The sequence below is a fragment of the Hypanus sabinus genome, chromosome 6, assembly GCF_030144855.1.
Source record: "Hypanus sabinus isolate sHypSab1 chromosome 6, sHypSab1.hap1, whole genome shotgun sequence".
In the NCBI taxonomy this organism is placed as follows: Eukaryota; Metazoa; Chordata; class Chondrichthyes; order Myliobatiformes; family Dasyatidae; genus Hypanus; species Hypanus sabinus.
In genome coordinates this window covers 146,044,364-146,068,199 of record NC_082711.1, presented here as the reverse complement: position 1 = coordinate 146,068,199, position 23,836 = coordinate 146,044,364, and the positions used below count along the sequence as shown (strand labels likewise).

General features: G+C 41.8%; 1 protein-coding gene across 2 annotated transcripts in view; it reads right to left on the bottom strand.

Moving 5' to 3' along the window:
* hpda (4-hydroxyphenylpyruvate dioxygenase a) overlaps nt 1-23,836 on the bottom strand; it is a 57,617-nt gene that overhangs the window by 8,912 nt on the left and 24,869 nt on the right. For both annotated transcript variants that reach the window (XM_059973152.1, XM_059973153.1), the window contains exons 6-11: nt 20,565-20,647; nt 8,437-8,526; nt 6,884-6,990; nt 5,259-5,336; nt 2,909-3,071; nt 1,358-1,429 (exon numbers count right to left, since the gene is read on the bottom strand). In XM_059973152.1, the coding sequence (XP_059829135.1) occupies nt 1,358-1,429; nt 2,909-3,071; nt 5,259-5,336; nt 6,884-6,990; nt 8,437-8,526; nt 20,565-20,647 (593 nt within the window). The remainder of the gene's footprint in view (nt 1-1,357; nt 1,430-2,908; nt 3,072-5,258; nt 5,337-6,883; nt 6,991-8,436; nt 8,527-20,564; nt 20,648-23,836) is intronic.

Genomic DNA, 23,836 nt, shown 5'->3' with positions numbered 1-23,836 from the left:
AGAGGCACTGGCTGTCCACTCTGTCTATTCCTCTTAATACCTTGTACACCTCTATCATGTCTCCTCTCATCCTTCTTCTCTCCAAAGAGTAAAGCCCTAGTTCCTTTAATCTTTGATCATAATCCATACTCTCTAAACCAGGCAGCATCCTGGTAAATCTCCTCTGTATCCTTTCCAATGCTTCCACATCCTTCCTATAGTGAGGCGACCAGAACTGGACACAGTACTCCAAGTGTGGCCTAACTAGAGTTTTATAGAGCTGCATCATTACATCGCGTCTCTTAAACTCTATTCTCCAACTTATGAAAGCTAACTTAACTACCCTATAAGCTTTCTTAACTACCCTATCTACCTATAAGACAATGTTCAGGGATCTGTGGATATGTACCCCCAGATCCCTCTGCTCCTCCACACTACCAAGTATCCTGCCATTTACTTTGTACTCCGCCTTGGAGTTTGTCCTTCCGAAGTGTACCGCCTCACACTTCTCTGGGTTGAACTCCATCTGCCACTTCTCAGCCCACTTCGGCATCCTATCAATGTCTCTCTGCAATCTTCGACAATCCTCTACACTATCTACAACACCACCAACCTTTGTATCATCTGCAAACTTGCCAACCCACCCTTCTACCCCCTCATCCAGGTCGTTAATAAAAAATCACAAAAAGTAGAGGTCCCAGAACAGATCCTTGTGGGACACCTCTAGTCACAACCCTCCAATCTGAATGTACTCCCTCCACCATGACCCTCTGCCTTCTGCAGGCAAGCCAATTCTGAATCCACCTGGCCAAATCTCCCTGGATCCCATGCCTTCTGACCTTCTGAATAAGCCTACCGTGTGGCACCTTGTCAAATGCCTTACTAAAATCCTGTGAGTACAGGCCCAGAGCCATCAAATGCTCCACATATGATAAGCCTTTCAATCCCGAAATCATTTTTGTGAACCCCCTTTGAACCTCTCCAATGTCAGTGCACCCTTCCTTAGATAGGGGGCCCAAAACTACTCACAATACTCTAACTGAGGTTTCGTCAGTGCTTTATGAAGCCTCAACATTACATCCTGGCTTTTATATTCTGGTCTTCTGCAAATGAACGCTAATGATGTATTTGCCTTCCTCACCACTGTCTCAACCTGTTAGGCATCTGTGGAAAATAAAATGCCTTCCCACTGGCCATCAAGGCATAACCTAATTTAAAAAAAAGCTCAGGTGATCCTCACTAAACTAGAACAATGATCAGGGACTGTTTGCCATTAATAAAGGTTTCCCCCTTTTAGTCAAGGTACACAAATTAGAATGATTACATCCCGGGGCTCTCCGGGATAGAAATAAGGTGGAAATAAAATTGAGTGCCTTACAGACTGGATGATATCAGAGGTGTTGAGAGCAATGTGCTGTACTCCAGATCCACCATTGTAATCCACATACTCCTAGGGTGAGAGAAGGACATTGCAGTATTAACGATTTCAAATGCAGCGTGTTTCATTTCCAACCCTTGCCGTGGTTTTTATTGAATACTGCCATTTCCTTTTGTAACATTCGGACAACTTTTGAACAAATCTCCCGAGTCACTCTGCTGCACAGTTCACCATTTGTATGCGAAAACATTGAAATGAAGCTTTTCCTGGCAGCAATTGGCGGGCATTTAAATTAATTCTTCCCCTGACCTAGATCTAAGAGCGAAGATACTATAGTAACCGGAGGCTGTTCAGAGAAGGTTTGCGTGACTATTACCTTGACTGGACCAGGCTGACTGAGAAGGGAAGGCTTAGATTGTCTCTTTTTCTCTTCACTGTGAGAAGAGATCATTGACACATGTGAAATCCTCAGGACATTGATGGAGTGGACGTGGAACAACGTTTCCCTGTGGTAGATCTTAGGCATAGTGATCAGTGAACGAGTATAAGGGGTCACCCTTTTAGGGTAGATGTAAGGTTTTATTTCTGACAGAACTCCGGGCCCAGAGTGTGTTGATGCAACAGGGCCTGGGTCCTGCTGTGAAGGACGATTCAGTGTTTGAGCAATTTAAACGTCAGGCCAGGTGGATTGAAAAGGCTGGATGTTGGGACCAGAGACAAGGGTCGGGCCGTTTCTGCTCACTACTCCATGCTTTTCGTTCTGCTCTCTGCTACAGTGAGACTGAGGCTGTGGGCCTCCTCTGGGCTTCTTGTCCATGGACTCACTTTTGTTCTGAATGCTGCTGCTTGCTTTTATTGTTTGCATGGATTTGTGTGTTTTTTTGTACATTGGATGCTGTTGGTCTTTTTTTAATGGTTCTTTTGGGTTTCTTGTTTTGTGGCTGCCTGTAAGCAGACCAACCTCAAGGCTGTATGATTTATACATACTTCGTTAGTAAATGTGCTTTGAATTTTGAACTCAGTCAAGGAAGTAGAGGCAATTCCTTTGATTTTCTGGCAGAAGTAGATAAATACTGAATAAACAACAAATTAAAAGGCTCTGGTAAGAATGTGGAATTGACACTACAACTTTGATCTTATCAAATAGCACAGCAGAGTCCAGTTATTGTTATTATGCCACTAGTTCACTGATTCACGTGGCCAGGTTTGGTTAGCAAAGAATTGGTTGCTGAAGTTTTGGAAGATACACTTGAACAAGTATAGCAAATTTCCAGTTGCTCAGCTCCATGTACAAAACCCACAGTGCAATGAAGATGGATGAACATTCGGTTTTGACTGCAGTGACTCCCAGGGTTCAGTCAACCATTCATTACTGGGTCTCAACAACCGTCGATTGAATCACTTTTATTTGACAGATCAGTTTCCTCTCCGGCAGCAAAACGTTGATCCCTGCCCAAGGTCCATTAGCCCCACCCCGAAGCATTCATTATCAAGGGAGACAGGAGGGTGGTGGGGGTTGGGGGGGGGGGCGACAGAGGGAAACGCTCATACCTGGATCTGGGATTTTCTCCGTCCAGCAGCCGGCTCATTGATGGGCATTTTGATCGTTTCCTCATAGTTGGTGACAACGATGGAACGCAAGGAGCTATAATTTGTATGGATTTGTTTGTCATCCACTGACCAGTATCGGTGAAACATTAGGCATTTCAGGTACCTGAGAAATAAGGTCAAAGTTCATACTAATCAGGTAATCATCCTTCATCATGAGATTCAAGTTCAAGCAGTACTTTAAGGAGGGAGTAAACTGTGTGGTCCCTGATGTTCATTACTCTGCAGTGGACAACATAGAAATGTACCAGACAAGACTGCCCTAATGGGCATAACAGCAAAGTCCTGCAGATCAAATTTAATTGATATGAAATTTTCTCTCCCTTTATTTCTGTGTAGATGCTGTCACACTTCTTGGACATTTCCAGTTATTTATATTTCTAACCATATCACCATATAACCATATAGCGATTACAGCACAAAAACAGGCCATCTTGGCCCTTCTAGTCCGTGCCGAACGCTTACTGTCACCTACTCCCACTGGCCTGCACTCAGCCCATAACCCTCCATTCCTTTCCTGTCCATATACCTATCCAATTTTACCTTAAATGACAATACTGAACCTGCCTCTACCACGTCTACTGGAAGCTCGTTCCACACAGCTACCACTCTCTGAGTAAAGAAATTCCCCCTTGTGTTACCCTTAAACTTTTGCTCCCTAACTCTCAACTCATGTCCTCTTGTTTGAATCTCCCCTACTCTCAACAGAAAAAGCCTATCCATGTCAACTCTATCCCCCTCATAATTTTAAATACCTCTATCAAGTCCCCCCTCAACCTTCTACGCTCCAAAGAATAAAGACCTAACTTGTTCAGCCTTTCCCTGTAACTTAGGTGCTGAAACCCAGGTAACATTCTAGTATATCTTCTCTGTAAGCTCTCTATTTTGTTGATATCTTTCCTATAATTTGGTGACCAGAACTGTACACAATACTCCAAATTCAGCCTTACCAATGCCTTGTACAATTTTAACATTACATCCCAACTCCTATACTCAATGCTCTGATTTATAAAGGCCAGCATACCAAAAGCTTTCATCACCACCCTATCCACATGAGATTCCACCTTCAGGGAACTATGCACCATTATTCCTAGATCACTCTGTTCTACTGCATTCTTCAATGCCCTACCATTTACCATGTATGTCCTATTTGGATTATTCCTACCAAAATGTAGCACTTCACACTTACCAGCATTAGATTTGGAACTAAAAGGATTACTTTCTGGATACTTTATTCTACCCTGCTTGCTGATATTTCTTGGATTTGCAAGGGATCCTAAGCTCTCCTACACTCTAGATCACTGGGAACTCCATGTGAAAATTGTTCTAGCTTATCTGCATGGGATCTGTGGTCCAGTCTAGGCCCAGCATCACTGCATAGAGGTTCCCGATCAACACTCCCCTGCCTTACCCTCTCCACGACTCCAATACAGAGTCTACCACCAGGATGAGCCCCTGCTTTCTTCAGTAAAACATTGAAAAAAATAAATGTCATCACCTTTGGCACCAACAAGGACTCTTCCCTTCACCATCAGATGCATGACTCCTTTGATCAGTGTCTCTAATTCAGCTAGAGGAATCTCAGTTTCTAGTAGTAGCTGTGCTGTAAACTATTTGGACCAAAGATCTGAGATTTCTTTGTTTATTTTATTTATTCTTATTTAGAAATACGGCACAGAACAGGCCCTTCTGGCCCAAAGAGCTGTACCACCCAGGAACCCACCTACTAACCCTAGCCTAATCATAGGACAATTTACAGTGACCAATCAATCAACTTAACGGTACATCTTTGTTAAGATGTGGGACAAAACCCACTTGCTCATGGAAAAGACGTACAAACATCTTACAGAGGACGCAGGAATTGAACACCAAACTCCAGCACCCTGAGCTGTAATAGCATCGCGCTAACTGCCACACTACAGTGAAGCCCAAGCAGAGTGTTGATCCTTTTAATCTTTAAAAGTAACATTAGAACCCCTTAATTTTCCTCTTGCCCATAGCCTTCAATTATAACTTTGGTTGTCATCCCTCTTTCACCACTGTTCCACACTTTTTCTGTGATCTGGCGACATTTTCTATGACACTGTGAGGAAATGTTAGACTATTTTGGTATCTAAGGGGTGTGAAATTAATGGATTGCTAATACTGGCATTCTTATAAGCCACATCTCATGCTGTGCAGATTCCAAGTCAAAGCTGTCCAGAAGTGAGTAACTTCCCAGTCTACTCCACCTTTATTGTTGGCTGTGAGGGATAAAAGAGAGGGGTTGTTTACGTGAGGAACTGGCTCATACCAATCTACCACAGGTAGCATTTCATCTTCCGGCTGATTTCCCACAACATGATCAATGAAATTCAGACATCCTTTGGATCTGCAACAGAGACAAGCATCAAGACAACATCAGCAACCACCAGTTCACAAAGTTTCCAAACAGGATGAGGACATGCACTTCATTTAGGTACACTTATACGCCTAATGCAATTATCTAATCAGCCAATCATCCGGCAGCAACTCAATGCATATAAACATACAGACATGGTCAAGAGGTTCGTTTGCTGTTCAGACCAAACATCAGAATAAGAAAGCAATGTGATCCAAGTGACTTTGACCACGGAATGAATGCTGGTGCCAGATGGGGCAGTTTGAGTATCTCCAAAACTGCTGATCCCCTGGAAATTCATGCATAAAACTTTTCTAGAGTTTACAGAGAATGGTGTGCCAAACAAATAAAAACATCCATTAAGCAGTAACTCTGTGGGCACTGCAAAGGATTGAAATAAGCTGCAATGAGATAGGAACTCCATTGAGGGCACCATCCTCCCCAGCATTCAAGACACCTTCAAAGGACGATGCCTCAAAAAGGCAGCATCCATTATTAAGGACCCCTAAGGACCCCCACCACCCAGGACATACCCTCTTCTCATTGCTTCCATCAGGGCGGAAGCAGAGGAGGCTGAAGACACACACTCAATGATTTAGGAACACGTTATTCCCCTCTGCCATCAGATTTCTGAATGGACATTGAACCAGTGAACACTACCTCACAATTTTCTTGCATTACTTATTTAAGGTGTGTGTGTATGTGTGTGTGTGTGTGTGTATTTATATTCACACACTCACACACACAGTGATTCACTTTTCATTATTATGTATTGTGAGTACTGCTGGCACATAACAACAAATTTAACAACTTATAGCGGTGATATTAAATCTGATTTTTACTCTGATTCCGAAAAACGCCTTTTTAGTGAGAATGGTCAGAGGAGGATGGCCAGACTGGTTCAAGTTGACAGGAAGGCGACAATAACTCAAATTAGTATGTGTTACCACAGTGGTGTGCTGTGAACGTCTGAATAACAACCCATCGAATCTTAAAGTGGGAGGGCTACAGCAGCAGAAAAGTACAAACAATTGGTCACTTTCTAGGTACAGGAGATATCTAATAAAGTGGCCAGTGAGTGTATGAGTGTGAGTATTTGCACTCATGCAAACAAGTTTCTCATTTGAATGCATTACACCCATGTACTGTACATCCCAAGCACAACAGCCATCACTTTATTCCCCTAATTCGGAGTACTTCTCAGAAAGGCTCGGGTTTTTGTCCACAACAAACTTTTACCACATACAGTTCACTTGCAACTATTGTGGCTTTATCTTGGATGGGCCTTTCACTTACAATCTCTTCCAGTCGTCCTGCACTATCTGTTCGAGGGAAGCTTGAAATGAGTGGTTTAGAATTTAAATACATGGAAAACTACATTAAATCCCAGCATTGCAGTCATGAACTTCAACCCACACTGGGAACCAAGAATTCACTGGGGATATTCAAGCTCTTATAGATAATTGGGCTTGTGTTTTGCTGATGATTTAAAAGTCCTTTACAATTTGCTCCAAAGTTCCAAATGGTGATCTACTCACAGCGTGGGAGTGAGTGGGTCTCTGTAGAGGGGCTCCTTGTATCCTGGCAGGAAAAGGCCACGGTATGGTCCCAAATACTCCACAAGGGTATGTGTTGTATCCCCATACTGAAAGAAAGAGCATAGCAAAAGACGTTAGTATCAACCCTCAGGCTCTCTGTTGGAAGGCCAGGGCCTGCATTGCTGACATCAAGGTTGAAGAGAGCAGGAAGAAAGAAAACCTCAAGGCAACAAGGTGTTAATGCTAAGCCTGCTAGCTGGAAGAATGAAAGAATCCAAGAATATGAAGAGTCCTGCCTCTCTCAAGCCCTGTAACGAATATAGAATTATCTGCTCTGAAGACATACTTGGAGTTTTGACCTGATAAAGTAAATTCCTCAGTCTCAAAAGTGTCTGTGATATAACTGATCATAATATTAAATTTGCAGATTAAAGTAACACTTGCTGCAGGCTTTGGGCCTTGAATGCTGAGAACAGAGTCCAGAGAGTTGATTTAATTCAGTCCTGCTTGTGTCTCTACCCATTTTCCCTGTTTACACGGTAAGATACGGGATCAGGTGGAGCCAAGTCACAGACACATTTAACACAAAAGGATGGAGTGCACATGCTGAAGGGAAGAGAGGGTGCCTCCACACTGCCCTGGTTTAATAGGACTGAAAGAATTCTCAGAAATCCTGCGAACATTTCCTGCTATTTTTCATGCTTTATGGAAACTGCTAGATTCCACTGATGGCCTGCCAGAGACTCCCACAGCTACAATGTGACATGACTGCAACATGACCTGTGTAGTTATTTTGCATGTTTTCTCCCCTCTACTCCTGAACCTTTTTAAAGGATTAAGTCCACCTGTACTGCCCTGTAACTCTGGAGTGAGAGTCACCAGAATATTTGACCATGTCTGAACCATATCTGCGGCCCATCCATGTCTGCTGCTAACCTCCCCTAGAATTACCACATAATTTTGGAACAGGCCACATACAGAAGCAAGTCTGATATCTTTCCCCATGTTTCATAAGCATAACTATACATGTCTAGAACAAAAACAGGCAGGACTGAAAATACTCAACAGGTTAGGCTGCATTTGTGGTAAGAGGAGCAGAGTTAATGTTGCAAGTCAGAGATTTTCCCCTAGAACTGATCAGTAGAAGTCAGCCTTGTAAATCTGCAGGGTAAGCAGGTTTCCTCTGATCCAGTGAAACCAGGGTGACCATGGGGATCAGCTGTAAGCAAGGTTGTCTGATCAACAGGTGCAGGGCAGTTTCAGAGCAGGAACGTAGGCAAAAATAGAGAGAAGTTACTAAGTGTAGAACAGGAAGACTTGTCCAGCAGGTTGGGTGGGGCATGTCCTCTCCTCCTGGGAGAAAAACAGTGGGGGGGTGGAATGAACCAGCCTGTTGGAAACAGGGAATTAAAAACATTCAAAGCGGTGGAGGGCAATGGAGATGTCATAGATTTTTGCATTACGTGTCGAGAGATAGTTCGTCCACTTGCTTATTGTTGAAACGTTGCAACTAGGTTGATTCTCAACAGTGGGATGTGGAATTCCACACTTACAGTTTTCAGAATGGCAAATTTCACTTTGCCGTCATTATCCTCCTCTATCCAAGGTCCCTTCACAATGTCAGCACCACGTTCCTTTGCCATCTGCAAATTCAGAAGTGAAGTGTCATCAGCAATCATAGTCCCTCCCCACACGGTGTTAATCATTCAGCAGAAATTAAGTTTAAAGAGTCCTTCAATAAATCTAACGGACTGTTGTTGAGACTAATGAATGGCTTATCTCCATGGCTTAATGGTACGAACATACTGCTCTCACAGAATAATGGTTAAAGGGACAGAGGGACTAACGTGTGACTCCTTACCAATTGTTGAAATTCCTGTTGTGTATTCACAATTTTTGTTTTACTTCAGGCTGAAAATCTCTAATTTCTCTTTCTCATACATTTAGTTTGATTAGGCAGTCACTAAGCTCTCGGCTAAAACAAAACATCCTGGAACTGAAATAATTGGTGATAAAACATGTGAAAGAGAAGAAAAGACAAAGGGAGGCAACTCTATAGTTACAGTAGAGCTGTGTTCTTCAAAGCCTTGTGCTCAGCAAACTGCGGATAATGGGATACATGCAGGGGGGAAGACTTTTTGGTTTCTTTTAAGCTTCCAATTGCTGGTTAATCTTTAATTTTGTTCTACGTTAGCTTGGACCATAGCACACTCAAGAGGGTTAATGGTGCTTGTTGCTCTTAATTTTCAACAAATACCATCAACACTTTGGAGTGTTTCTGTTATCATCTCAGATAACATATTAAACCATAACACAAACCAACAGGATCATGGGAGCTGACACTATTGGGACTTTACTGGTGACTCACCATTACCTTCTCAAGGGCAACAAAGAATGGAAGATAAATACAGATCTTGCCAGAAATATCCACATCCAAAGAATAATTCGATACTGTCAGATCCTGAATATCCTTATCCTATTGCTAATGCAAGAGGTGGTGCCAACACTAAAGTAGCCCTTCTGGGCGCAGAGTTAAATCATGAGGTCTTTAAATTGTGTGACCATGTTTTCCTTCAATATGTTCTTTTTCTTTCTGTTGTATGCTAACAAAGAAACTTGTGGCAGTAATATTTGCCACAACAGAATACCCACCAAGGTTATCATCTTATCTTTCATCCTAGCTGCCAAGAACCTGTTAAGGCAGCATCATATTGGAGACCAGATGAGACTAGATTCTCCCCTATCAGTTCATCACTAAATGTGAGGTGAGGTTTTGGGTAACAGATTGACAGATTGGAATGAATACGGGAACCCATTCTAATCCACACAACGTCAGGCCGTGACCATCTGAAACATCTGAAATAGGCAGAGGCTATTTAGTCCCTTTTGCCTGTTCCATATTAAGAAACCACATCTGATTCATGGCTTAATTCCACACAGTCACTTTCACTCTTTTGCCTGATTTTTTTTTACAATTGACCTGTATCAATTGCCATTTGCAGAAAAATGTTCCAAACTTTACCACCAATTGCATATATGAAGGTTTGTCAACACGAGGAAATCTGCAGATGCTGGAAATACAAGCAACACACACAAAATGCTGGTGGAACGCAGCAGGCCAGGCAGCATCTATAGGAAAAAGTACAGTCGACGATTCGGGCTGAGACCCTTCGTCAGGACTAACTGAAAGAAAAGATAGTAAGAGATATGAAAGTAAGAGGGGGAGGGGGAGATCCAAAATGATAGGATAAGACAGGAGGGGGAGGGATGAAGCCAAGAACTAGAAAGGTGATTGGCAAAAGGGAAACACAGCTCGAGAAGGGAAAGGATCATGGGACGGGAGGCCTAGGGAGAAAGAAAGAGGGAGGGGAGCACCAGAGGGAGATGGAGAACAGGCAAGGAGTGATTGTGAGAGGGGCAGAGAGAGAGAGAAAAGGGGGAAGAGAGAAAAAAAGGAAATAAACAAATAAATAAGGGATGGGGTAAGAAGGGAAGGAGGTGCATTAACGGAAGTTAGAGAAATCAATGAAGGTTTGTCAACTCATTCTACTGGCTTTAGTTTTTAGGCCATTTCTCTTATCCCACATCAGCAAAATAAGTTTCTCCCTTTCTGTCCTCATAGTTCCTCTCAAATACCACAGAGCTTTCAATAAAGTAACCCATTTAAGTTCTAACCCTCTAAGTTCTAGAAACTATAACCTAACACTATCGTAGTTACTTTAATCACTCTTGGTATAACCCTTGGATCACAGGTATCAAAGGTCTAATGTCTCACTCTGCTCGAGGTGCTCAGTGTATGCTCTAACAATTCAATATGGTATGATGCTGTTCAATACCATTAAACACTGAATAAAAAGGTGAACTACTTTTCCCATGTTACAGCTCCTAACAAGGCCAGGAATTTAATTACAATTTATGATACTATTCTGAGCATCTCACATCTAACTAAAATGTTGGGATCTGGGATCTCCTCTCAGCCCCATTATACTGCTCACCCCACCCCGACCCATATCCCTTCATGCCCTGACAAATCAAGAATCTCTCATCCTCTTCCTTAAATATATACATAAAGGCTGCCTCCATAGCTGCCTGTGGCAATGAATTCCACTGATTCACCACTCTCGGGCTGAAGAAATTTCTCCTTATCCCTGTTCTAAAAGGACACCTCTCTGTTTTGAGGCTGTGTCCTCTGGTCTTCGATTCCCCAGAAGAGGAAACAGATCCTCTCCACATTCACTCTATAAAGGCCTTTCATCATTCGATAGTTTTCAATTAAGTCACCCTCGTTCTTCTGAATTCCAGTGAGTACTGGCCGAGAGCCATCAAGCGCTCTTCATGTGACAAGCCGTTCAATCCTGGAATCATTTTTGTGACCCCCCTTCAAACCCTCTTCAGTTTCAGCACGTCCTTTCTAAGAAAACGGGACCAAATCTGTTCGCAATAATCCAAGTGAGGCCTCACCAGTGCTTTATAAAGGCTCAACATTACTTCCTTGCTTTTATATTCTAGTCCTCTTGAAATGAAAGCTAATATCGCATTTGCCTTCCTCATCACAGACTCAACCTGAAAATTAACCTTTAGGGAATCCTATACAAGCACTCCCAAGTCTCTATGTGCCTTAGATTTTTTAATTCTCTCTCCATTTAAAAATTAGTCTACCCTTTCAGTTTTTTCTACCACAGTGCATGACCATACTTCCCCCGACACTGTATTCCACCTGCCACTTCTTTGCCCATTCTCCTAATCTGTCTAAGTCGTCCTGAAAACAGACTACAGGGAGTTAGGAAGGAAGTTGAGAAGCAGGACCATAAAGGTAGTAATCTCGGGGTTACTGCCTGTGCCACACGGCAGTGAGGATAGGAATAGAATGAGGTGGAGGATAAATGCGTGGCTGAGGGACTGGAGCAGGTAGCAGGGATTCAGATTTCTGGATCATTGAGACATCTTTTGGGGCAGGTGTGACCTGTACAAAAAGGACAGGTTGCACTTGAATTCCAGGAGGACCAATATCCTGGCGGGGAGGTTTGCTAAGGCAACAGGGGAGAGTTTAAACTAGAATTGTTGCGGGTGGGAATCGAACTGAAGGGACTCGGGAAAAGGAGGTTGGCTCACAAATAGAGAGAGCTTGTAGACAGTGCAAGAGGGAGGATAGGCAGGTGTTAGAGAATGGTTGCGCTCAGACCAAAGGTTTGAGATGTCTCTATTTTAATGCAAGGAGTACTGTGAACAAAGCGGATGAGCTTAGAGCGTGGATCAGTACTTGGAGCTATGACGTGGTGGCCATTACAGAGACTTGGATGGCTCAGGGACAGGAATGGTTACTTCAAGTGCCGGGTTTTAGATGTTTCAGAAAGGACAGGGAGGGAGGCAAAAGAGGTGGGGGCATGGCACCGTTGATCAGAGATAGTATCACAGCTACAGAAAAGGTGGATGTCATGGAGGGATTGTCTATGGAGTCTCTGTGGGTGGAAGTTAGGAACAGGAAGGGGTCAATAACTGTACTGGGTGTTTTTTATAGGCTGCCCAATAGTAACAGGGATATCGAGGAGCAGATAGGGAAACAGATCCTGGAAAGATGTAATAATAACAGAGTTGTCATGACGGGGAGAATTTAATTTCCCAAATATCAATTGGCATCTCCCTAGAGCAAGGGGTTTAGATGGGGTAGAGTTTATTAGGTGTGTTCGGAAAGGTTTCTTGACACAAAATGTAGATAAGTCTATAAGAGGAGAGGCTGTCCTTGATTTGGTATTGGGAAATGAACCTGGTCAGGTGTCAGATCTCTCAGTGGGAGAGCATTTTGGAGATAGTGGTCATAATTCTGTCTGCTTTACAATAGCGTTGGAGAAAGATAGGAACAGACAAGTTAGAAGAGCATTCCCATTACTCCATTGGAGTAAAGGGAATTATGAGGCTACCAGGCAAGAAATTGGAAGCTTAAATTGTAAACAGATGTTCTCAGGGAAAAGTACAGAAGAAATGTGGCAAATATTCAGGGGATATTTGGGTAGAGTTCTGTATTGGTACATTCCAATGAGACAGGGATGTTACGCTAAGGTACAGGATCCATGTTGTACAAAGGCTGTAATAAATCTAGTCAAGAAGAAAAGAAAAGCTTACAAGAGGTTCAGAGAGCTGAGTAATGCTGGAGATCTAGAAGATTATAAGGCTAACAGGAAGGAGCTTAAGAAGGAAATTAGAAGAGCCAGAAGGGGCCATGAGAAGGCCTTGGCAAGCAGGATTAAGGAAAACCCCAAGGCATTCTACAAATATGTGAAGAGCAAGAGGATAAAACATGAAAGAATAGGACCTATCAAGTGTGACAGTGGGAAAATGCATATTGAACTGAAGGAAATAGCAGAGGTACTTAATGAATACTTTACTTCAGTATTCACTATGGAAAGGATCTTGGCGATTGTAGTGATGACTTGCAGGAGACTGAAAAGCTTGAGCATGTAGATATTAAGAAAGAGGATGTGCTGGAGCCTTTGGAAAGCATCAAGTTGGATAAGTCGCCGGGACTGGATGAAATGTATTCCAGACTACTGTGGGAGGCGAGGGAGGAGATTGCTGAGCCTCTGGCGATGATCTTTGGCGATCATCAATGGGGACAGGAGAGGTTCTGTAGGATTGGAGGGTTGTGAATGTTGTTCCTTTATTCCAGAAAGGGAGTAGAGATAGCCCAGGAAATTATAGACCAGTGAGTCTTACTTCAGAGGTTGGTAAGTTGATGGAGAAGATCCTGAGAGGCAGGATTTATGAACATTTGGAGAGGTATAATATGATTAGGATTAGTCAGCATGGCTTTGTCAAGGGCAGGTCGTGCCCTTCTAGCCTGATTGAATTTTTTGAGGATGTGACTAAACACATTGATGAAGGAAGAGCCGTAGATGTAGTGTATATGGATTTCAGCAAAGCACTTGATAAGGTACCCCATGCAAGGCTTATTGAGAAAGAAAAGAGGCATGGGATCCAAGGGAACATTGCTTTGTGGATCCAGAACTGGCCTGCCCACAGAGGGTAAAGAGTGATTGTAGACATGTCATATTCTGCATGGAGGTCTGTCACTAGTGGGGTGCCTCAGGGATCTGTTCTGGGACCCTGACTCTTCGTGATTTTTATAAATGACCTGGATGAGGAAGTGGAGGGATGGGTTAGTAAATTTGCTAATGACACAAAGGTTGGGGGTGTTGTGGATAGTGTGGAGGGCTGTCAGAGGTTACAATGGGACATTGATAGGATTCAAAACTGGACTGAGAAGTGGCAGATGGAGTTCAACCCAGATAAGTGTGAAGTGGTTCATTTCGGTAGGTCAAATATGATGGCAGAATATAGTATTAATGGTAAGACTTTTGGCAGTGTGGAGGATCAGAGGGATCTTGGGGTCCGAGTCCATAGGACGCTCAAAGCAGCTGCGCAGGTTGACTCTGTGGTTAAGAAGGAATACGGTGCATTGGCCTTCATCAATCGTGGGATTGAGTTTAAGAGCCGAGAGGTAATGTTACATCTATATAGGACCCTGGTCAGACCCCACTTGGAGTACTGTGCTCAATTCCGGTTGCCTCACTACAGGAAGGACATAGAAACTATAGAAAGGGTGCAGAGGAGATTTACAAGGATATTGCCTGGATTGGGAAGCATGCCTTATGAGAATAGGTTGAGTGAACTCGGCCTTTTCTCCTTGGAGTGACGGAGGATGAGAGGTGACCTGATAGAGGTGTACAAGATGATAAGATGCATTCATCGTGTGGATAGTCAGAGGCTTTTTCCCAGGGCTGAAATTGTTGCCACAAGAGGACACAGGTTTAAGGTGCTGGGGACAAGGTACAGAGGAGATGTCAGGGGTAAGTTTTTTACTCAGAGAGTGATGAGTGCGTGGAATGGGCTGCCGGCAACAATGGTGGAGGCGGATACGATAGGGTCTTTTAAGAGACTGTTGGATAGGTACATGGAGCTCAGTAAAATAGAGGGCTATATGTAAGCCTAGTAATTTCTAAGGTAGGGACATGTTCGGCACAACTTTGTGGGCCGAAGGGCCTGTATTGTGCCGTAGATTTTCTATGTTCTCTATGTTCTGTAGCCTCTCAACTTCCTCAAAATTACCTGATGCTCCACCTATCTTCGTATTGTCTGCAAACTCTGCAACAAAGCCATCAATTCCATCATCCAAATCAATGATACATAACAAAAAGAATCGGTCCCAACACAGACTCCTGTGGAACACCACCAGGTCAAAAGCAGCCAACCAGAAAAGGCTCCCTTTATTCACACTCTGTCCCCTGCCAATTAGCCACTGCTTTATCCAAGCTAGAATCTTTCCTGTAATACCGTGGGCTTGTAGCTTGCTCAGCAGCTTCATGTGTGTCATCTTGTCAAAAGTTTTCTGATCAACCAATACTCTTTTGTCTATTCTGCTTGTTATTTCTTAAAAGAATTCCAACAGATTTGTCAGGCAATATTTTCTCTTGAGGAGACCATGCTGACTATGGCCTCCATGTGACTCCAAGTACCCCAAAAACACATCCTTAACAATCAACTTCAAATACTCACAAATCCTGTCTCTAAGAATCCTCTCCAATAATTTATCCACCACTGAAGTAAAAGCTCACAGGTCTATAATTCCCAGGGATTGAAGAAGAAGTCTGATTAGGTATAGGTAGAATGGCTTTCTGAGAGGCAATCAAGTCTCATGAGCCTGTTTGAATTCTTTGAGAATGTGACAAAATACATTAATGAAGGTAGAGCAGCAGACATGGTATATATGGATTTTAGTGAGGATTTTGATAAGGTTCCCCTTAAGGGAACTAGGGTCGTTTGTAAGCTCAGGAGCCATGAAATCCAGGGAAACTTGGCTGTGTGGAACTGGCTTGACCTTAGAAGACAGAGAGTGGTAGCAGATGAAGTGTATTCTGCCTAGAGGCTAGTGACCAGTAGTGTTCCTCAGGGATCTGTTCTTGGACCCTTGATATCTGTGATTTTTATAAATGACTCGAATGAGGAAGTGGAAGGCTTGATTAGTAAGTCTGTATACGACACAAAGGTTAGGGGAGTTGTGGGTAGTTGCTGTAGGTTGCCAAGAGATATTGACAGGATGTAGATCTGGGCTAGAAGTGGCAGCTGGAGTTCAACCTGGATAAGTGTGAGGTGATTCATTTTGGAAGGTTGAATTTGAAAGATTAATTGCAGGATTCTTGGAAGTGTGGAGGAACAGAAGGATCTTAGGGTATACATCCATAGATCTCTCGAATTTGCTGCGTAAGTTGACAGGGTTAGTAAGAAGGCTGATGGTGTGGTGGTCTTCATTAATCAGGGGATTAAGTTCAAGCACCGCAAGGAAATGTTGCAGCTTTATACAATTCTGGTTGGACCTCACTTGGAATATTGCATCCATTTCCAGTCACCTCATGATAGGAAGGATGTGGAAACTTTAGGGAGGCTGCAGAGATTTACCAGGATGCTGCTTGGAATAGAGAACGTGTCTTATGAAGATACATTGAATGAATTGGGCTTTTTTCTTTGGAGTGAAGGAGGATGGAAGGTGACTTGGTAAAGATGTACAAGATAATATGAGGCATAGATAGCCAGAGACATTTTCTCAGGACAGAAATGGGGACATAATTTTAAGATGATTGGAGGAAAGTATATGGGGGATGTCAGAGGCAAGTTCTTTACACAGAGTTGTGGGTGCATGGAATGCCAGGAGTGATGATAGAGGTAGATAAATTACAGGCATGTAAGAAAATCTTAAGTCAGCACATGGATGATAGAAGAATGCAGGGCTATGTAGGAAGGAAGGGTTAGATTGACCTTAAAGTGGGCTAAAAGGTCAGAACAATATGGAGGGTCAAAAACAGTAACCTGTGTTGTGCTGTAATGCTCTATAGGTGTACCAATTGTACAACATTCTGAAACATGCATCTCATCTTTTACCAATCGTCGTATCTCCATTATTCATTTTAACTCTATATTGCAATTTGCACATCAGCTCTTTATTGAAGTCTCCTCCAGCCTGTTACCGAAACTGCTCTATTCCTCCAATGTCTTCCGTCTCTCCTTTCTTCAATGCCCATAAGTGCCATAAGCAACATCTTTTTCTCTTTCCCTGACACTCCCTGAAGCACTTTGCTTCTTTGTCCACATTTAAAAAGCCATGTTTTCAAACAATTTCCCAAAATTATACCCCTTCCTGTTTCAATGCATCAAATGTTTTGGAATATTATTACATAGTAAATGTAACTTGTTTTTGCAAATTCAATGGACTAGGCTAGCAGAGGAGAGTGTGAGGCAGCCAAACTTTCAGGACTGAAAGTTTGAAAAGGTAGAAGTGAAATGGGATCAGATATAAAGCTTGGGCCACACCAGCAAAGGGTCGAGTGAACTAATTAACAGCAACTATTTAATGAACAATTATCTTGAGTACAGATGACGAGCTCTGTATTCTGACAGGGACAATGGTAGCTCCTCTTTGTTCTTGCCAGAATACAGAGCTCGTCATCTATACTCCAGATATTTCTTAATTATGCTGCCTGATTGTGCAGCTAACACACATTTTGTTTTGCCAACATCAGGAATGGGTAGGAGGGAGTTTTAAAAACAATGCTGTGCATTTGATCGGGATTGTGTGGAAAGGTTAAATAACCCCTCAATTATGTAAGTTCATCATTTTACTAACAATGACCAATATAGCAAATGTACACCCTTTACTTAAGAACACAAGAAAATAGGAATAGGAGTAGACTATCAGATCTCTCACACCCACCCATCGTGACTGATCCATGTTGCCTTCTTCAGATAACTTTCAATCCTTCAATTGTTCAAAAGCTTATCTATCTCCACCTTAAACATATCTAAAGATCTGCTCTCCACCTCTGAGACATAGATTTCCAAAGGTTCACTGCCCTCTGGGAAAAAAAAGTGTCTATGCAACTCACTTTAAGATGGCCAGCTCCTGATTTTGTATTATGTCCCTTTTCATATTCTCAATGTATAAACATTTCAACTCTTTCTTTCTCAAGACTTCCCTGGGTTCTTAAGTGTTTGAATAAAGTCACCTTTCTTATTCTAAACTTCAAGAAACACAAACCCAAGCTGCCTAGCCTCCCTCAAGAAGACAACCCTCTCATCCCAGGAATTAGCCTGGCAAATTGCCTTTGGCCTGCCTGCAGAGCCACAACATCCTCTTTTAGGTAAGGAGATGAAAATTCTGAACCTACACACTATAGGTGAAATAACCTCCCTATTCTTAATTCCCACCTCTTCATAATAAAGAGAACATGCCATTGACCTTCTTAATAACTCATTGGCCCAGCCTGTTAGCTTTGTGATTCATACATTAGAACATCTAGATCTCTCGTAAACACAAAGTACACTGCAGATGCTGTGGTCAAATCAACACGTACAAACAAGCTGGAGGAACTCAGCAGGTCAGGCAGCATCCGTGGAAACGAACAGTCAACGTTTTGGCGTGTCCTGACGAAGGGTCTCAGCCCGAAACGTTGACTGTTCATTTCCACGGATGCTGCCCGACCTGCTGAGTTCCTCCAGCTTGTTTGTACGTATAGATCTCTCGTAAACTCACTAAATTATAGTCTCTTTTTTTTTATGTAATGGTCTACCTTATGATTCCTCTTACTGATGTGCATGACCCCCACACTTCCCCAGATTAAACTCCATTTTCCAGGATATCACTTAATCACTAAATCTGTCTACATTACATTGCAGAGTCATAGTACAAATGGCAAAGAATTGAGGGCCATGATCCAACGGCTGGGATACTTTGCTAGTTCACCAGCCTGAAAACGACGTGTTTGTTTTCCAACACTTTGATTTTTGTGTGACAGTCAGTTCACAATCTGCACTGACACATGTCCTCCAATAACTTGGGCTCATAATTTATGGGCCTTATATGGTGCCTTGTCAGATTCCTTTTGGAAATCCAAATATATATCTACAGCTTACCTTCTATCAGTTTTGGTGGTCACATTTTCAAATAATTCAAGTTAGTTCATCAAACAAAATTTACTTTTCATAAAACTATACTTTTGCTGTTTTTTTGTATGGCAGGTGTTTATATCTTCACACTTCTAAATGGTTTTTGTCAAGCCACTTCTCCAGCTCCTGGCCTCGTCGATGGACATCTCTGATCTTAGTGAGAGGAGATGTTTGGAGCTGGTGGAGCATGTCCTAGGTTGGGGCACTACAGGGACAAGCTGGGGTTTATCAGGTGTCTCATTGGTGTAATGTTTGCAGAGTTTTGATATGTCGACTTCTGAGTTTAATTGCAACTGTCCAGTTTTTATCTGGTAACTGTCGTAAAGCCCGGGAGGAGCGAGGTGGGGTCATCAATCAGATCTCCGCCAGGGAGCATGTAGGTGAGCCAGTATTGGCACCATTCAATGTGTTTGTCATGGGAGTCAAGGTTTTTCAAGGTTGTAGAAAGGCTTTTGGGACTTGAGTCGGGAAGTTGGAGGAGCACTTTCAATGAGCTGATGTACTGGAATGTTGTTAGACGTACTTTGACTCCCGAAATATGCCCCGGCTCCTGAATGGACAGACTCACATTTACCCCTCCTGGGCCATACTTCATCATGAATCAAGCCAACTTTTCAATAAAACTATGTTGACTAGGTTTGATTATATTCAGCTTTCCTAAATAATTAGTTATTTCTTTTCAAATTATTGTCAGCAGTACGTCTTCAACTGACTGCCTAAGGTTCTCTAATTCCTGTTTTCCTCCCTTTTTGAACATGGGACTCTCCTCTCAATGTTGGCAAGAGGGGACTCTCTCTATCAGGCAAGAGGTACTGGAGCCCAAAGACCCACACCTCAAGGTTAAACAAGAAATGCTATCAGATTCTTGAAAGCCCTGAACACCACCTTGGACTTTATTTCTTTTAACCTCTCCTAGTTTTCACCTGTATCACTATGTTTATGTTGAAATATAAGATAGTATAATTTATATTAACTTAAGTTCATGTTCATTTATGTTCACACACTTCCTTTAAAAGCCTTGGGTGAAAACCACTGGAACCTGGCATATTGCACCTTGTGTTTCTTTAATATATTATCACTTGGGATAGGAAGTTTTACAAATTCCTTTTTATTATTTGAAATTAATAATAAAAAATAAATAAAAAGTAGGTTACCTGGTTAGCACAACATTGTGGGCCAAAGGGCCTGTAATGCATTATAGATTTCTATGTTCTATGTTCTATGTTTTTCGTGTTTGTAATAATCTGTAAATGTACTCCTCTAACTTAATTTGGCTATTTTCCAATCTTCAGCTACCTTCCAGAATTTACCAAGTTTTCAAAATCTTCAACCAACTGGTCCAATGTCTGCACAGACTTCCTTCAAAACCCTTGAGTAAAAACCATTAGGACCTGTCATATAGCACCATGTGTTTCTTTAATACCTTATCACTTGGGATAGGAATTTTTACAAGTTCCTTCTTATTATTTGAAATTAGCCCATTTGTTATCTCACTTTTCATATCAAAATTACTGAGCCATCAACCCTAATTCCAAAGAATTTATTTCAAAAGAATGTGTGGACACTGTTTCCAAGAAAGGATTTTCTATCTCCCAATGTACCATCCAAGAAGAATGCAATTCCCATTGGATATTATACTTCTAAAGGATGCTGGCCATCATGATCCATTTCCCATTGTTATGTTTCATACCTTCACCAGGAAGTCACAATTTTCCACTTGGAATGCGATGTCCTTCACACCATCCCCATGTTTGCCCAGATGGTCAGTCATTTCTGAAGGAGACAACACAACTTGTCAGAACATGATCCCTTGTAAAGTGAGAAGCAAACTAGAAGACATAGATAGATGGCATGTAGACGTCAACCAAGTTACCAAGAGAAAGGATATCCCAGACAAACCACGAGCCCAGGTAAACCACCAGCCTAGACACAGATCCAGCGGGTACCTACAGCACAAAGCCTGCATACAAATGCATACGCAGATCTGGACCATGCAATGCAGATATAATCAGAGCAGCACAGATAGAATTCCTACAGAGCAGACATAAAAAGAAGCATTCTTGTGGGAGAAAAAGTTACAATAATAATCATAAATCAAGAGATTCTGCAGATACTGGGAATCCAAAGCAACACGCACAAGATGTGGAAACTCAGCAGGTCAGGCAGCATCTATGAAAATGAATAAACGGTCGATCTTTCAAGCCAAGACTCCTCATCAGGACTGGAAAGGAAGGAGGAAGATGCTAGAATAAAAAGGTGGGGGAGGAGAAGGACGACAAGCTAGAAGGTGACAGGTGAAGCCAGGTGGGTGGGAAAGGTAAAGGTCTGGAGAAGAAATCTGAAAGGAGAGGAGAGTGGACCATGGGAGAATAGAAAGAAGGAGGGGCACCAGGGGGAGGTGATAAGCAGAAGAAGAGAAGAGGTAAGAGGCCAGAGTGGGTAATACATAAACGAAGAGGGTAGAGGAAAGGGAAAATTAAAAAAAATACCAGATGAAGATTCTAGCTTCTCCCTTTCATTCCGGTCCTGATGAAGCCTGAAACATTGACTGTATTCGTTTTCATTGATGCTGCCTAACCTACTGAGGTTCTCCAACATTTTGTGTGTGTTACAATAATAATCAATTCAGGACACCAATGGGTCTCGTTCATTCAAAGTTTGACAGCTCAGAGGGACTCGACAGAATCCAACTTATTACAAGGATGAAGGATAAGGAGACCCTGCCGATGAAGAGTCTCAGCCCAGAACACCAACCGTTCATTCCTCTCCATAAATGTAGCCTGATCTGCCGAGTTCCTCCGGCACTTTGAGTGTGTTTCTCAAGGCTTACAACATTAGCAGAATGTCTGCATTTGTCATAAGGAGATGAATACACAGACTGAAGAGAGACCTAGTTAATCAAGTTTTTCATATTTTCCATGTTACAGTCTGATCATCAGTTGACACTGGAGGTGACAATAGTTCAGTCAAGTATTTCCAAACTAGCCTTTGCTGCAGTTTGCAGCATTCCCATCCATTGAATTATCTTGAACAATGTCTAACCAGCATTATATCATGACAGTTTGCATCCAAAACCCAGTAATGCATCAATGCCAACTGTGTTCAGGCTTCAGCATCATTGGACTGGCCTGCAGAATTGTTTTTTTTAGTAAATTAACTTTCTTATGCTTGTTTTATTTTACATAGTTACCTATATGCATGTAATTTAGTTTTTCAGTAGTTACAGTGCCTCTGTATTTTTCTGGAAGCTTCTTGGGTGGCAGGTGTCTCATTACTTAAATCTGGCTGTTCATTTGTTTTTTACCATTATCTGTTGGAATCCTGGATCAGCAAATGCTCTATCTGAACATCAACACTATACAACTTAATAGCGGACAGGAACGATCGCTTAATATATTTCCAGGGTTTCAGAAGAGAGAGAAATAATAATAAAGGATTGAGGGAGGGAATATTGACAACAATATTTATATCATGGTATAACGTGCAATAACACTTTGAAAAAGGAATATTATATAAGGATAATTAAATAAGGTGAAATAGTTTGAACTACAAATGAATAGTGGAGGGGGGGGGGGGGTTGATATTGACCTCCGAGTGAGTTAGAAGAACAAATTTGAAGGCGAATTTTTGACAAATGTAAAAGCACTCAGATATTACTTGTGGGAGATTTCAATTCCCCTCATATTTACTGGAATGTAGTCAGTGTAAAAGTTATACAAGGCACAGAACTCCCAATTTCTTTCTTGGTTTTCTTTAAGTTTGTAGCCCAGAAGGGTGGGAGAGGAAGTGAAGTTAGGAGTGTGGAATTTTAGATTTAGTTGCAAAGAGACAATGAAAGGAATGTCAATGTCAGTGATCTTAATTCAATTACACTTAACATTATTATGGAAAAAGACAAAGATAATATTAAATGAGAATAACAATGATCAGACATGATTTTTTGCAAAAGTGGAGTAGAAATAGCTACTTGAAGAAAAGTCTGTCTCAAAGCAATGGGGTGTATTTAAGAAGGAGTTCATTGAAAACACATTGCCACAAAGAATAACAGGATATCGTGTGTTGTCTGCAAGACAAAGAACATAAAGGGCAGGATCAACCAAGAAAGGGAAACTTATGTCAAACACCAAAGGATTACTGCTACAGAAATCTTAGACAGAGGGTGTAGTGGTGAAATATATCCCAAACTGTTAAAAGAAGGAAGAAAAGATAAAATGGAAACTCTAACGTCATTTTTGTACCTGGCTACTGAAATTATGCTAACATTGCATTGTTGTCTAGGAAGGGAACATGAGATAAATTGAGTAATTTAAGGACATTTAGTTTAGTTGTGGGCAAGTTCTGAGAGATAATATAAACCTTCATTTCAAAAGGCACAGATTAATCAAGGACAGTCAGTGTTGATCTATAAGGGAAGGTTGTGTCTGACTAATTTTTTGTGGAGTTTGCATGGATCTTAGAAAGGTTTTGTCAAGGTCCCAGAAAGCATACTGATGAAGAAAAGTAAAGTGCCATGAGAAAGTGGGAAACTGGATGTAAAGTTTATTCATTGATATAAAGCAAAGGGTTATAACGGACAGGTGCTTTGTGACAGGAATGCTCTTTTATTGGGGTTCTGCAGTGATTAGTATTTAAGCGTCTTTCATTTATTCATGATTTAAGCCTAAATATAGTTCAAAGTAAATTTATTGTCAAGTACATGTATGGCATCATATACAACCCTGAGATTCACTTTCTTGATGGCATATTCAGTAAATCCAATAATAGAATCAATGGAAGCCCACACCCAACAGGTCAGACAACCAGTGTGCAAAAGACAATAAACTATGCAAATATAAACTAAGATAATAAATAATAAATAAATAGACAAATAAATTTAAAAAAAGCAATAAGTATCAAGAACATGAGATGAAGAGTCCTTGAAAGTGAGTTCAAAGTTCGTGGGAGCAGTTCAGTGATGGGGCA